The 13,302-nt window shown below is 36.2% G+C and overlaps 1 protein-coding gene across 1 annotated transcript in view; it reads left to right on the top strand.

Moving 5' to 3' along the window:
- The window catches only part of LOC139719775 (vesicular glutamate transporter 3-like), a 28,310-nt gene extending 15,814 nt beyond the window's left edge, over positions 1 to 12,496 (top strand). The window contains exons 4-7 of the mRNA XM_071631162.1: positions 696 to 851; positions 7,596 to 7,677; positions 10,241 to 10,485; positions 12,272 to 12,496. Coding sequence (XP_071487263.1) covers positions 696 to 851; positions 7,596 to 7,677; positions 10,241 to 10,485; positions 12,272 to 12,496 — 708 coding nt within the window. The remainder of the gene's footprint in view (positions 1 to 695; positions 852 to 7,595; positions 7,678 to 10,240; positions 10,486 to 12,271) is intronic.
- The last annotated feature ends 806 nt before the right edge of the window (positions 12,497 to 13,302 follow it).

Genomic DNA, 13,302 nt, shown 5'->3' with positions numbered 1-13,302 from the left:
TTGAATTTCAAGATGGCAGCCCTCAAATTGTATTAAAACAATGAATAATGTCAGGAAATGGTGTATCAGAATGTCTGACATCATAAACGTGCTTTTTGCATCAAATTTGAACCTTCTATGATGCTCACATTATGAGAACTGGGTCAAAATACAGTTTGCTATGGCGGCCATTTTGAAATCCAAAATGGCGGCTGAAGACGTGGTCGAAAAAAAATGGAACCAAAGTTTTTTGGATTCAGCACCCCCAAATTGACAAAGTTAGCTTAAAAAAAATCAATTTTGGCACGAAAATCTCACGGAGTCCAATATTTCGACATAGCAGACCGTACTATGATTATTTTTTACTTATTTTGAAAGACAAAAGGGAAATATGCCTTCAGTTGCAACTCTCACTTTAATCCTTTAAGCTATGCTCCTAATGCGTGAGAAAAATGGGTGTTATGCGTGAGATCGTGAGACTTGGTATAGCTCTGCATCTTTGTCGTGTCGTCATCTTTAAGTATGGACATCCATCCGTATTTCACTCAGTATCATCAAGGAATCTTCCCGTAATTTTGCTATATGTATGGGTATTAATAGGTCTATGTTTTGTTCATTATGTTTAATACGGAAACAAAATATACCAATACTGTGATATCCTAAATTTTGAACATACAATCTAATGCCATTTATCTCCCCTCTGCCACTGTCGACAGAATCGTGTCCGACCTCCTTTCGGCTCGATGTTGACGTCACTTCCGGTCGTAGCGTTGCTCGTCTGCATGTTCACAGCCACAGGTGTGGTGTACTTGGGACTCAATACCAATCTGCCTCTCTACCTGAAACACGTCATTGGTTTCGACATCATGGCTGTAAGTATACCCACAGCGTGTTCTACAACTATGACGGGTGCATCCAAAACTTTAGCCTATTCCTCGCTACCTTAAAATCAAAAATTAAAAATTAAAATTAAAAAATGAATAAAAAGATAAAGATAGAAAGAGATGGTGGGTGAAACTATAATTCAGCTGAACCTTGCTCTTTTCCGACAAAAAAAAAAATCAGGATGATGGACCTTTTATGCCAATGCATCATAAAACGCCATTATAGATTTCACATAGTCACAATTCAGTGAGTATCCTTTGTAAGCATATAATTGATGAATGAATTGATATAATGGGGATTTATCCCCTTTTCAAGTGTCCGACTGTGATATGCAGATAATACCTATAACAAGGCTAAGAATTGCATCATTACCGCATAGTAACACGAGTAGGCTGTAATCAGCAAATCACGTTGAGGCAGTCAACTTCTGTCTGAAGGCAGGGCGAGAGAGAGAGAGAGCAACCGTATATTTGAAAGTTATCCTTGTGGGATTGGACCTTCTTAGACTCGTATTCATTAATCATGTTCAAATGTGTAATTCAGGAGTCCTGATAATTCATATAATCATTCTCGAAGGCAGAGCTACCAAGTCTCACGCATTCTGAGTGAGACTCAAGCATTTAGGGTCTGTCTCACGATCTCACGCATGGCACCCATTTTTCTCACGCATCGGGCAAAGTCTGCAACTTGGGCCTATAATAAGGAGCGTAGCTCAAAAGATTAAAGTGATAGTTGCAATTGAAGGTATATTTTCCTTTTGTCGTTCAAAATAAGTAAAAAATAGTCACCTAAGTATGCACCTGATCGCACCATCAAGAGCTAAAAATTGAAAAAGCTCCCTACCGTAGGAGGCCACAGGGGGGAAACCCCTCCCACACCCTCGCTCGCGCGCACATTTGCTCGCCGAGATGCCGAGTCATGAAAATCTCACTCATCAAATTTTTTTGAACTTGGCATCCCTGCGAAGGAATTGCGAGAAGATCATCATTTTCTAAGTTGTTGTAGTGATAGTAAACTTGGTTGACTTGCGCAAAATGGTCAATGGACATATTTAATGATATATAGGTACATGTGTATCCCAATTTGAATTCAACTTGTCGTTATACTCATAATGTTTTCAGTGGTATTCTTTTTCACAATGTCCAATGTCCAATCGAGGGCAGTCACCTCAGCTACTTACCAGTCCTTCAGATTAGCTACAATTTCAATCTACATTCTGATCCGACCAGTCCTGTATACCCCCGTGTATATCCCTGTGTATGTTATACTCCTCCTTGTTTTGTAACAGTGCACGTGGACTGTTTTCACATTTTTTTCCTCATTTTTCTGCCTGTCATGTAACATGACGCATTTGTTTTCTCTCTTATTCTGTAAGTCAATGCCGGGTGTAACTTGACGGTCGTTAGCCTGCCTTGGTTGCACGAAAATTTAACCACCCAGTAAAAACTGAATTGTATGTGTGCTTAAACAGCCTTAGCATTTTTCTTGCTGATTTTTTCAACACATGCCTATGAAATACTTGTCTGTCCCACCTTCGCCTTCTTCACCCTCCTCATCAAAACACTCTGTTTGTTTCATTATTTTTTGCTCCTTTTACACGCGAGTGCGTTTAATTCCACTATTTTTCCCATCTTGTCAATCATTACAAATTAAACTGTAGTTTTTGTACACATGCAATCAGTGCGTTGAACACCGGGAGGGGGTGGAATCGGGAGCGAGGGTGAGATATACAGAATGAATTTACAGATGTTTTTTTTTTTTTGTCATCCTACAAATCAATAATTTTTTTAGACAATATTCATAACTATTTCCTACAAACAGCAAATCTGTTCAAATTCGGGAGCTATTTCTACGTCCGTTTACATGCTTTGTACTGGTCCAGTCAAAGTTCTCCTACAGACTTTGACTGATTGTGTGTACGCTTTCTACCTATATTGTTTATGTAATTTATGTTCTTTTCCTATGCTGTTTATGTATTTTATGTTTTTGTTTATGTTGCCAGAAATCTATCTCCATGTGAATTTGCCTACTCGCTGTACTATCCGTGAACCCGGGGCTGTTAGTGCTTCCCTTGTGCCATTATATTTCATTCCTTTACAAACTCGTCAGTTGACATGCCTTCATATACTTTATGACTCTCCTTATGGCTAATCGACTCAATGCAGCATTTGATTCCCTTGATGATGATGAACTCTTTGATTTGTTAAGATGCTTCCCTTCGGAATTAAGTCGTACTCAGTTACATTCGTCTGCTTTTTTTGATAATTTTATTGCCAACAATGTTAACGCATCTTCAAAAGATTTATATAATGCTTTTGATTTTGAACATGACTTAGCTCCAATTCCTTCTAAGTATGTCACTGTTGATCAATTCAAAGATTTTACAAAGAGTTTTTCACAATGCACTTTTTCTATGTTACATCTGAATATAAGGAGTATTAATAAACATTTTGATGAATTACAGATATTATTAGATAACCAAAATAAACATCAAATTTCAGTGATAGGCTTATCTGAAACATGGTTATCATCTGATGATAATTTGCCGTATGCATTAAATGGTTATGATTTTATTGTTAATAACAGAGGGAACAGGACGGGTGGTGGAGTTGCGTTATATTTATCTCAAAAATTTGAATATGGTGTTTGTGATGAATTCAATATCATGAATGATATTTTAGAGTCCCTGTTTGTGGAAATAATCATTCCGCAAAGTAAAAATATTATGATTGGTATTGTTTATAGACCCCCAAGTTCAAGTCCTAAAAACCCCATTTTATTAATAAAAATATTTTCATAATGGGTGATTTTAACATTGATTTGGTTAAGAATGATGATAATACATCTCAAGAATTTCTTGAAATGTTTTTGTCAGCTTCTTTTTTGCAATTAATTTCGAAGCCAACTCGTGTTACAAATCATTCCGCCACCCTCCTTGATAATATTTTTACTAATTCCGTGCAGATTTTAAATTCTTCCATAATTTTATCTGATATTACTGATCATTTCCCCATTATAGCATGTTTTGACCTTAAACATTGTGTTAATAAGTTTCATTCTTTTTCATCCAGACGTAGAGCTACACCAGAAAATTTGGCTAGTCTTGGTGCTAACCTAGACAGGGCTGATTGGTCTAGTGTTTATGATAATGATGATATAAATGTATCGTTTGAGAATTTTTCAGGGATGATTAATAGACATTTAGATGAATATATTCCCAGATTAAAAGAAAAGTCAGTTAATTATAAAACGTCCCCCAAATTACCATGGATTACAAAATCCCTTCTTCGTTCAATAAATAGGAAAAATAGGTTATATCATAAATTCAAAATGAAAAAAAAATGAGAAGTTAAAATATAAATACACTTCGTATAAAAATATTTTACCGAAGATTATACGGTTGGAAAAGAGAAAATATTATATGATTCAGTTAGAAAAATATAAACATGATATGAAAAATACATGGAAGGTGTTGAAGCAGGCTATGAATATATCAAAAAAGAAATCAGAAATTATAAAAGTAAGACATGATAATAAAGTTTTTGAAGATCCTAATGATATAGTCAATATTTTTAACTCTTATTTTTCAATGATTGGAGAGAATTTGGCAGAAAAAATACCGCAGTCAAATATACATTTTTCTGAATTTTTAGGTCAATCCAATTCCAGTTCTATTTTTTTTTTGTTCCAACAACAAAATATGAAATAATAGATATTGTTACCGCAATGAATAACAAGCGAAGTGCCGGTTATGACGATATCAGTAATTTTATTTTAAAGGGAATTATATCTTCAATTGCTGACCCACTTTCATATATTTTCAATAAATCCTTATCAAGTGGTGTTTTTCCTGATTTTATGAAAATAGCTAAGGTTTTCCCTTTATTTAAAAAAGGAGATGATTCTGATATATGTAATTATAGACCTATTTCTTTGCTTTCATCTTTATCTAAAATATTGGAAAAATTGATATTTACAAGAACAATTAATTTTTTGAATTTGCATAATGTTTTTACAAATTCTCAATTTGGGTTCCGTCAGAAACATAGCACCATTCATGCTCTTTTAAAGTTTATTGACCACGCTGCGCACACTATTGATAATCATTCTCATCTTATTGGTATCTTCCTGGACTTCTCCAAGGCCTTCGATACAATTAATCATGAAATATTACTTTATAAACTGTCTCATTATGGAATACGCGGGAAGGCCTTGGAGTGGTTCAGGAGTTACCTACAAAACCGAAAACAATATGTATCTCTGAACAAGTACAGCTCGAGTTTAGAATTCATTAAATGTGGCGTCCCACAGGGTAGTTTATTAGGACCTTTACTTTTTATCATTTATATTAATGACTTTTGTAGATCATCTGACATACTCTCATTTATACTTTTTGCTGACGATTCAAATATTTTCTTTTCTCACCAAAATCCAGATACTCTTGTACGCATAGTTAATTCCGAATTTAAAAAAGTAACTCAGTGGATAAGAGCTAATAAATTATCTCTTAATCTTCAGAAAACTAAGTATATGTTTTTTAGTAATTCTTTAGAAGATTTAGACACAGGTATTGTTCTTGATAACACTTTGTTAGAACGAGTTCCTCATGTAAAATTCCTTGGTATCACAGTGGATGATAAACTTTCGTGGAGGCCGCATATTACTAACATTAGTACAATAATTTCACGCAATATTGGTATTATTAATAGACTCAAGTTTCATATTCCATTGTCCTCTTTGTTGACGTTGTATTTTTCTCTAATTTTACCTTATCTTAATTACGGACTCCTAGCGTGGGGTAGTGCCCATCAAAACTTACTAGATAAATTACTTTTGTTACAAAAAAAGGTTATTCGTATTATTTGTGGCGTCCCACCACGTTCCCATACAGAGCCATTATTTATTAGACATGAGATTTTGAAAATTAAAGATTTGTATTTTTTTCAACTTGGTCAGTTTATGTTTAGTTACAATGTAAATGCACTTCCCAGTATTTTTAATTCAATGTTCCCACGGAACCAGTCTTTTCATGATTATCCCACTAGACAATCTAATGAGTTTCATTTACCCCTCCTGAGAACTTTATTGGCTCAGAATACATTTATATACACTGGTCCTAGATTTTGGAACTCACTGAGCTGTGAAATAAAAAATTCCCCATCTTTGTATTCTTTTAAGCGCAAGTTGAAACTTTTTTTTACTAAATCCTCCCTGACATGTTTTTTTTTTCCATTAACAGCTATAGTTTTTGTTAACCTCAGAGTTCATCATCCACCCACCAATCATTCAAACACTGAATTTATTATTACGTAAAGAAGTAGCCATTACAATCCTTGCTCAGCTGCATGCAGCACCAACTCTATGAAGCACATTCTCTACCATCCTCTGTTCCATTTCCCTTATTCAGCGTGTAGGTATTCTCTCATTCTCTCTTTTCTTCTTTCTTTCCTTCCATACTTTTCATCTATTCTGGCAAGTTGTGTCATGTTGTTGCGTTTCTTCTGTTTTGTCCCGTCCTGTCGTATATTATATTCGTCAAAAGTGTTTGTAAATAAGTAATTTATAGGTTTTATGAGTGGTTCACAATCTACAAGCTTTGCTTTTTAGTGGACCTCTATTCTTTCTTCCTTTTTTTTTCAACTGAAGCATGACTTTGTATTATTTTTTTTTTGCCAGTATGCGCTCCTATGTTTATTGATACCATTTATTAATTAAGACAAATGTTCTTTGTTTATGATGTAAAACCTGATTTATCTTGTGTTGTGTTTTTGTTGAAAAAGAAAAAAGAAGAAGAATGAAAATAAATGAATTGAATTGAATTGAATTGAATTGACATGGCAGGAAATGTGCTTTGTTTATTTGACTTCATTCTCTTTTCATGCCAACCCATCTAACGTTCTTCGTCGATTTATAGTCTGCTTAATCGTTCCTACGAATCACTGACAATCTTGTAACACACGACCTTATCCCATAATATTATGGAATGCGTATAACCCCTCTCCTACTTACACTTATCATTCTCATGCGAGATCTACGTTACATCACGGGCTTAATGTACGCAGTGTCGGTTTCATGAGCCTATTTTGGCTAGTACCTTATTTGTATCAAGTTTGTGGACCTTGTTTTGCACAGTGTTAGTCTCATAAGCCTTATTTACCTACAGTGTCGAGCTCATGGGTCTTAATTTCCTAGTATCAAGCTAGTGGGCATTTTTGTCTATAAAGTGTTGAGCTCGAGGGCTGTATGACTCATGGACCTTTTGATATTTTTTTTTTCTTTGTGTGACGCTCGTGCTCTGTATGACTCGTGAGTATCGAGCTCGTGATGGGAGGATTACGAGGAATATACAGGATTACGTGACGTATCATATTACTTTATTATTTTAACAAGTCTTGAATTCGGGTATATTTTACTCTCTCTCTCTCTCTCTCTCTCTCTCTCTCTCAACTGAAAAAGAAAAACCAAACAAACTGAGCAAATAAAAAAACCCTTCCCTTGTGATTAAACTGCATGCGTATTCACGTTAGAGGTACCCATTCCTATGATATGGATTCTCTATAGTACCCAGGGCTGTCGTTGATTCTATTATTCGTTATTCCTGTACGCAGAAAAAATGAAGTTGGGCGATTCCTAAATTTCTAACATCAATCATTGCGGACTATTCTCTGTGTGGTACATAGGTGGGCTTTCTGTCGTCACTCCCGTATTTGTGTCACTGGCTGATGTTGCAGATATCATCCCACGTGAGCGACTCTCTGATTGGACGAAAACTTCTCAGCAGAACCGCGACCCGGAAGCTAATGGTAGATGTCGGTATGATGATAGGCCTTTTGATGCTTTAATAAACATTGAATTCACTCAGTGCCTGGGTCTTCGGTCGGAAATAGACCGGGTTATCGGTTTTGTGTTGTCGATGTTTCCGTTTTTGGTGTTGTTGTAGTTTTCTTTTTAAATTATTGCATAATGATATAAAGTAGCATGCGTTAAATGCTGATATGTGAATATGCGTTATGTTTGTTATGTTACGTATACTGCATGTATCCCAGTTATTTTCCATAGAAAATCCAAGTAAAACAGGTTCAAGGACGTAGTTACTGCATGATATAGGTAAAAAAATAGTATTAAGTCAATCTCATGCTCTAGGTTCAAATTAAAGTCAACGCTGTTTTTATCTGCAGTATCCTTATTTAATGTAAGATGAATCAACCTGCAGTTTATGATTGTTTGCTTCTGGTTTATGCTCCCATTATATAATCACTGCATCCGTACCAGTAGTAACATATTGAACTCGTTATGAATTTGATTCTAGATATGTGTGTGTATATACTTGTGTATCTATATGCTATATTAACTTTTTTACCCTGTTGTTATTCCTTAGGTTCTTTTTTTTTCCTTTTCTTTTTCATCTCTTTTATTTGCTTTTTTCCTTTGTACCTTGATAATTTAGTTTTTATATAGTTTCGTCATTATTACTTTGTGTCCTATCTCCATTGAATGCATATCAAATTTACACTGGTATATTTTCTTGGAACCTGCGTTTACAAGCTTTGCTTTTGCGGTTCCATCATATTTCACAAGTTATAGAGAATTGTCTTATGTATATTATATACGCTGACACACTTTCTGTACATGACCCGATTTATAACATATTTTGTATCTTGCTTGGTTTGTATTCTTTTTAGTGTATTTCGATGAAATGTATCTCAAGTGAAATACGAAAAAAATATGCTGGAACTGTTTACTGTGTCTCGAGTGTAAGACCGGTGCAGTTTCAGTTATTCAGTTCAATTCAATTCAATTCAATTTCATCTCCAGCAAATTGAGAATACAGTGAAATGTTCGGGTATATTAATGACGTCATGAAATCAGTAGAACAATGTACATAATAACATGTAATAAGGACACGAGTATTGTTAACCTGTGCCGCGGCTATTTTGAAATCAAGCCTCCAAGGAACCTGTCAAACTGATGGTTACATTGACAGCAATGGGAATGATCAGCTACAACCGCATATGCTCTGGTTGCAGGCCTGTGAAAGGGCGCGTTCACACAGAGCACGGTAACGGCAACGGTCCGGGTTTTTGCTATGGTGCGCCAAAAAGGAATCATATCTGGTTCTATTAACCCTTTCCATGCCGATGAGTCAAATGTGCACCAGTTTTTAATGCATACATACGGACGGGAAATTAATGTGACACACAGAGGGTTAGAAAAAGGAATTCGGTACAAAATCATCCAAAATGTTTATTCTTATGTCAAAGCCAAGAGCAACAAAATCTCCAGTAGCACATTAATTTTGTAACAAAATTATTAGCAGGGAAGTAACAGAGCCACACATACACTGTAGTTCCTTTTGGCTCACAACAGCAAAAAAAAAACAACAACAACAAAAAACAAACAAGCAAACAAACAAAACAAAACCCGGATCACTGCCGTTACTGTAAACGTTAAACCGTTAATGTAAACGGGCCATAACAGTACTCTCCCTTTTCCAATTCCACAACATTTTTTTGGCTCTTTTCTGATTACAATATGCGTTCTGCTATGTACATGATAAAATATTTCATCTGTACTATGTATCGACAAACCATAATGCTATTGTAAGGAGCTTGAGATAAAATTATAGTAACTGTAACCAATCAGCCTGATCGGTGCTAAGGTTTTCTGGCGTCATATTCATTCTCCTGGATAAGAAGTCGATTTGTCCATCGTACCCATCTCTGCAACACGCCGAATTCACAAAATTTATAGATAATTTCTACGCTGATGCCGTGTTCCACCTGTCACTCCTTGTTAAAGGGGCATTCCAGACGATTTTCATAATTTCACATCATGTAGTACAGACAGCCCCATGTGTACATTTGTGGAATAAGCCAGTTCGTAATTAGCTCATGTACGCATTGGTTGGTACATGATGGCCATTTTCTTCTCATGCGCAAAGTGGAATTACGAACTGGTCTATCTATTGTGGTCCTTGAGCAGAGAAACAATACTTTGGAAGACCTTAAACAAATTACAGTGAACAATGATCAATTATTGATGATGGCGAAATAGGAAGAGCACATATTTCAGAAAAGTAGCAGTGTATTTAAGTTACAATACTGCTTGCTTGCAAGTTCACTTCTGTATAATCTATGCATATACCTTCTCCTTCTGTTCTGCTTCCTTGAGCCCCAACACGTGCATTCTTATGGTCAGGCTGCCTTGTCATCATCCTTGTTCATTGCAATTTGTTATAAATTTTAAAAACATTCTTATTCTTCATCCTAATCATTATAAATCTTGAAACTCTGTACTCAGTATAAACTATAATTTGTCGTTGTTCAAATGTAAAAATTTGAAAATTATCCAGAGGTTTCCTTTAATGGCATCTCAGGCGCAGTCATCACTGCAGGAGGGCTGATTCTCGTTTGTACCTGGGTGTCAGCCAGGCCTCATGTCACGGTGATACTGATGACGATTGCAGCAGGCGGCATGGGTGTTTCCTTCTCCACGGCGTTCGTCAACGCCATCGACCTCGCGCCGAGTTTCTCGGGTACCCTCATGGGCATCGCAAACTCCATCGCGGTATCGGCCGGGTTTATAGCCCCACTTGCCGTCGGAGCGTTGACGGAGGACCAGGTACATAGGTTCAAAGAACAGAGCATTGACAGAAAATTCCAGCACGTTTAATTTGATTTATTTTAATTAAATTTCATTTCATTTCAATTCATTTCATTTCATTTCATTTCATTTATTTCATTTCCAACGATGCAAAACATTTTATATACATACACAAAACAACACAATATCAATGCGATGTACAGTAACAAAGAAAAATACGTGAAATTAACAATACTATACGAATCACATAGGCAGATGAAATTGAATTCAAAAGGGATGGTACAGTATTGGTGGAGATGAGAATTGGGCTTTTAAAGTTTTGCGAGATACCAAAAAAAACCACTTATGAAATAGCACAGAGCATACAATCTTAAAAGGAATTCAAACTTTATTTGATGAAAATTGGGTTTGGAATGACTGAATAATCCAAAAACAGAGTAAAAGAAAGCGATCGTAATAAAAGGTGGGTCCCACACTTTATTAGAATAGCTCTGGTTTGGATATCTCAGCCATTTCAAAACCAATTTTAATCAAATAAACGTTGAATTCCTCATGAAATTACATGCTCTTTCATCTGTCATAAGAGATTTCTCATTATCTCCAAAAAAAAATGTTAGAAACCTGAATTAGGTCTGAACCAAAACTTTACGATCCCTTTTAAAGTTGCAGGAAATGGAGGGGACGTGCTGAAAAGCCAAGCTTGTATTCTGCAGTCTCCTAGTGGACAAAATAACTGAATAACACTAAGGAAGCAAGTTGCTTGAGAAAAGTACACACACATACATACTTATACAAACAAACAGCAAACGAACAGACAGACAGACAAACACAAGTGAGCTCTCTTGTTAAAGAGAGATAGAGAGGACAAACAGAGTGAAGGAAAAGAAGCAAACGTTGTTTGCTTGCCCATCATTGTGAATGCATTAAGATATTGAACGCAATATCTACATCACTATCATATAGTTATTATAGTCTATATACAGAACAAACACACATTTGGATGAAATTAAAGTTATACATAAATGTTGAGATGACCTGTATGATTGGTAACATGGCGTTCCGTGACGTGTGAGTGGTTATATAGGCTTAGTCTGTTCTGTATAAGAAATAGTGCCTGTTGTGTAGATATGGTCAATTTTTGTTATCGCTTAGGCCCTCATATCACTATAGGAAGGCGACCATGGCGACCATCGCAATCTGTGACGATTTAACAAATCGTGGCGCGATCGCCATCCGTCTCCATTTTTGGCCTCCGAGGCGATCACACTACGGTTTCTCCACGCTCAATCTGCGCTGTAGGCGATAGCGTCACGATGATAATACGACTCTGCGACGTTGTTGCCGCATTTCCAGGCCGACGATCCGCCGCGCTTTGTCGATTTTTGATGATCGTAGCGGAATCGCCGTCTAAGGAGATGGGGGTATAACTGTCATAGGCACACTGTACGTCATGTTGTGTCTTTGTATAGATCCTGATGAAGGTGCCTATAGGAAACAGAAAGCAGCTAGAAGCTACATCCGGATGGAATACTACTGTCTTTGTACGCCTATAACAATGTCTCACCACACGGCACCATGCACGTAAATTTTATATAGTTATTTATAAAGTACAACATTATACTGCAGAGATATCAGAGAGGAAGGAGGTGGTGCAATTTTAGAGATTCTAGGGGGGTACCAAGGAGGTGGTTTCCCACCTCCCTGGGGGGTTACCAATTAGGTAAAAAAAAAGTTAGGAAATTTATTTTCTTGTTTGGTAACACCCAAGTAGTATATGCACTTTAAAATCTCTTCCATCACACAGACAGACCCCCGTGGCTGGCACATTGTGTTCTATGGCATCGTGGCGGTAGACATCTTTGGCGCTATGTTCTTCCACGCCTTCGGGTCTGGGGACGTGCAAGAGTGGGCAGTCGTGGCGGAGGAGGAGATCGTGAATGACGTCACGCAAAGAAACCATGACGTCAGAGATCGAGAGGCACCCATTGCGCAATCTACGATTGTAGCTTTTCACTCGAGGGAGGTGTGATTCAGCGTATTCCAACATGACTTCAATTATCTCGCAAATGCCATCTAAGTGAAGAATGCATTTTTTTTATTTGATACAAATTATTTTCCATCCAACATAAAGAGTGAAAAAGAATACGTAAAGCATTCATGAAGCAATTCTTTTATAACATGAGCCGCGGTGAGAGGGATCGTGAGACACACACAATATTTGTTTGTGTGAATAAATTTCTTCAACATAATTTCAAGCATGAATAGAAAATCTTTTCAGTAGAATACCTTAGGAAACATGAATGTATAGATTAGAATGTGTATGATTCAAAGGAAATAAAGTAAATATTTACATTAATTCTATTTCCAAAAATATATTGTTTATATTACCGAATTTGCAGATAATTACCTAAGAAAATATATAACAGAGGGAGATAAAAACTCAATTCAAATTAATTTATTGGGAATTTTCTGCATAGAACATAATATAGTACAAATAAAAAGCAGTCATTTCTTTTTGTTTTCTAGAAAATGAAACATAAAGTGTGTACATCCGAACATAACTGAGATATACATGTACAGATTAAATAAAAGACTAAGAGAACACGTCAATTGGGAACCACTCGGGATAAAGCAAAGCAAATGATCTGACTGAATTATGACACATGTATTGGGAATGTGAATGCAGAAGACTGTCGTCAAATAAGTATGTAGCTTGAAGATACGACAACCTTGAAAGAGAAGGGGAAAAAAAGAAAATGAGCAAAGCATGCATCATGTATATGAACTCCTCAAAATAAGTTCTGTAATTAAAGTTTGATATATTATATTTTTTTT

Source organism: Diadema antillarum, unplaced genomic scaffold, assembly GCF_040938485.1.
Source record: "Diadema antillarum isolate AM-2024a unplaced genomic scaffold, OU_Dant_1.0 scf00000009, whole genome shotgun sequence".
In the NCBI taxonomy this organism is placed as follows: Eukaryota; Metazoa; Echinodermata; class Echinoidea; order Diadematoida; family Diadematidae; genus Diadema; species Diadema antillarum.
The sequence above is the reverse complement of the archived record's forward strand: the minus strand, read 5'-3'. Positions and strand labels throughout refer to the sequence as shown.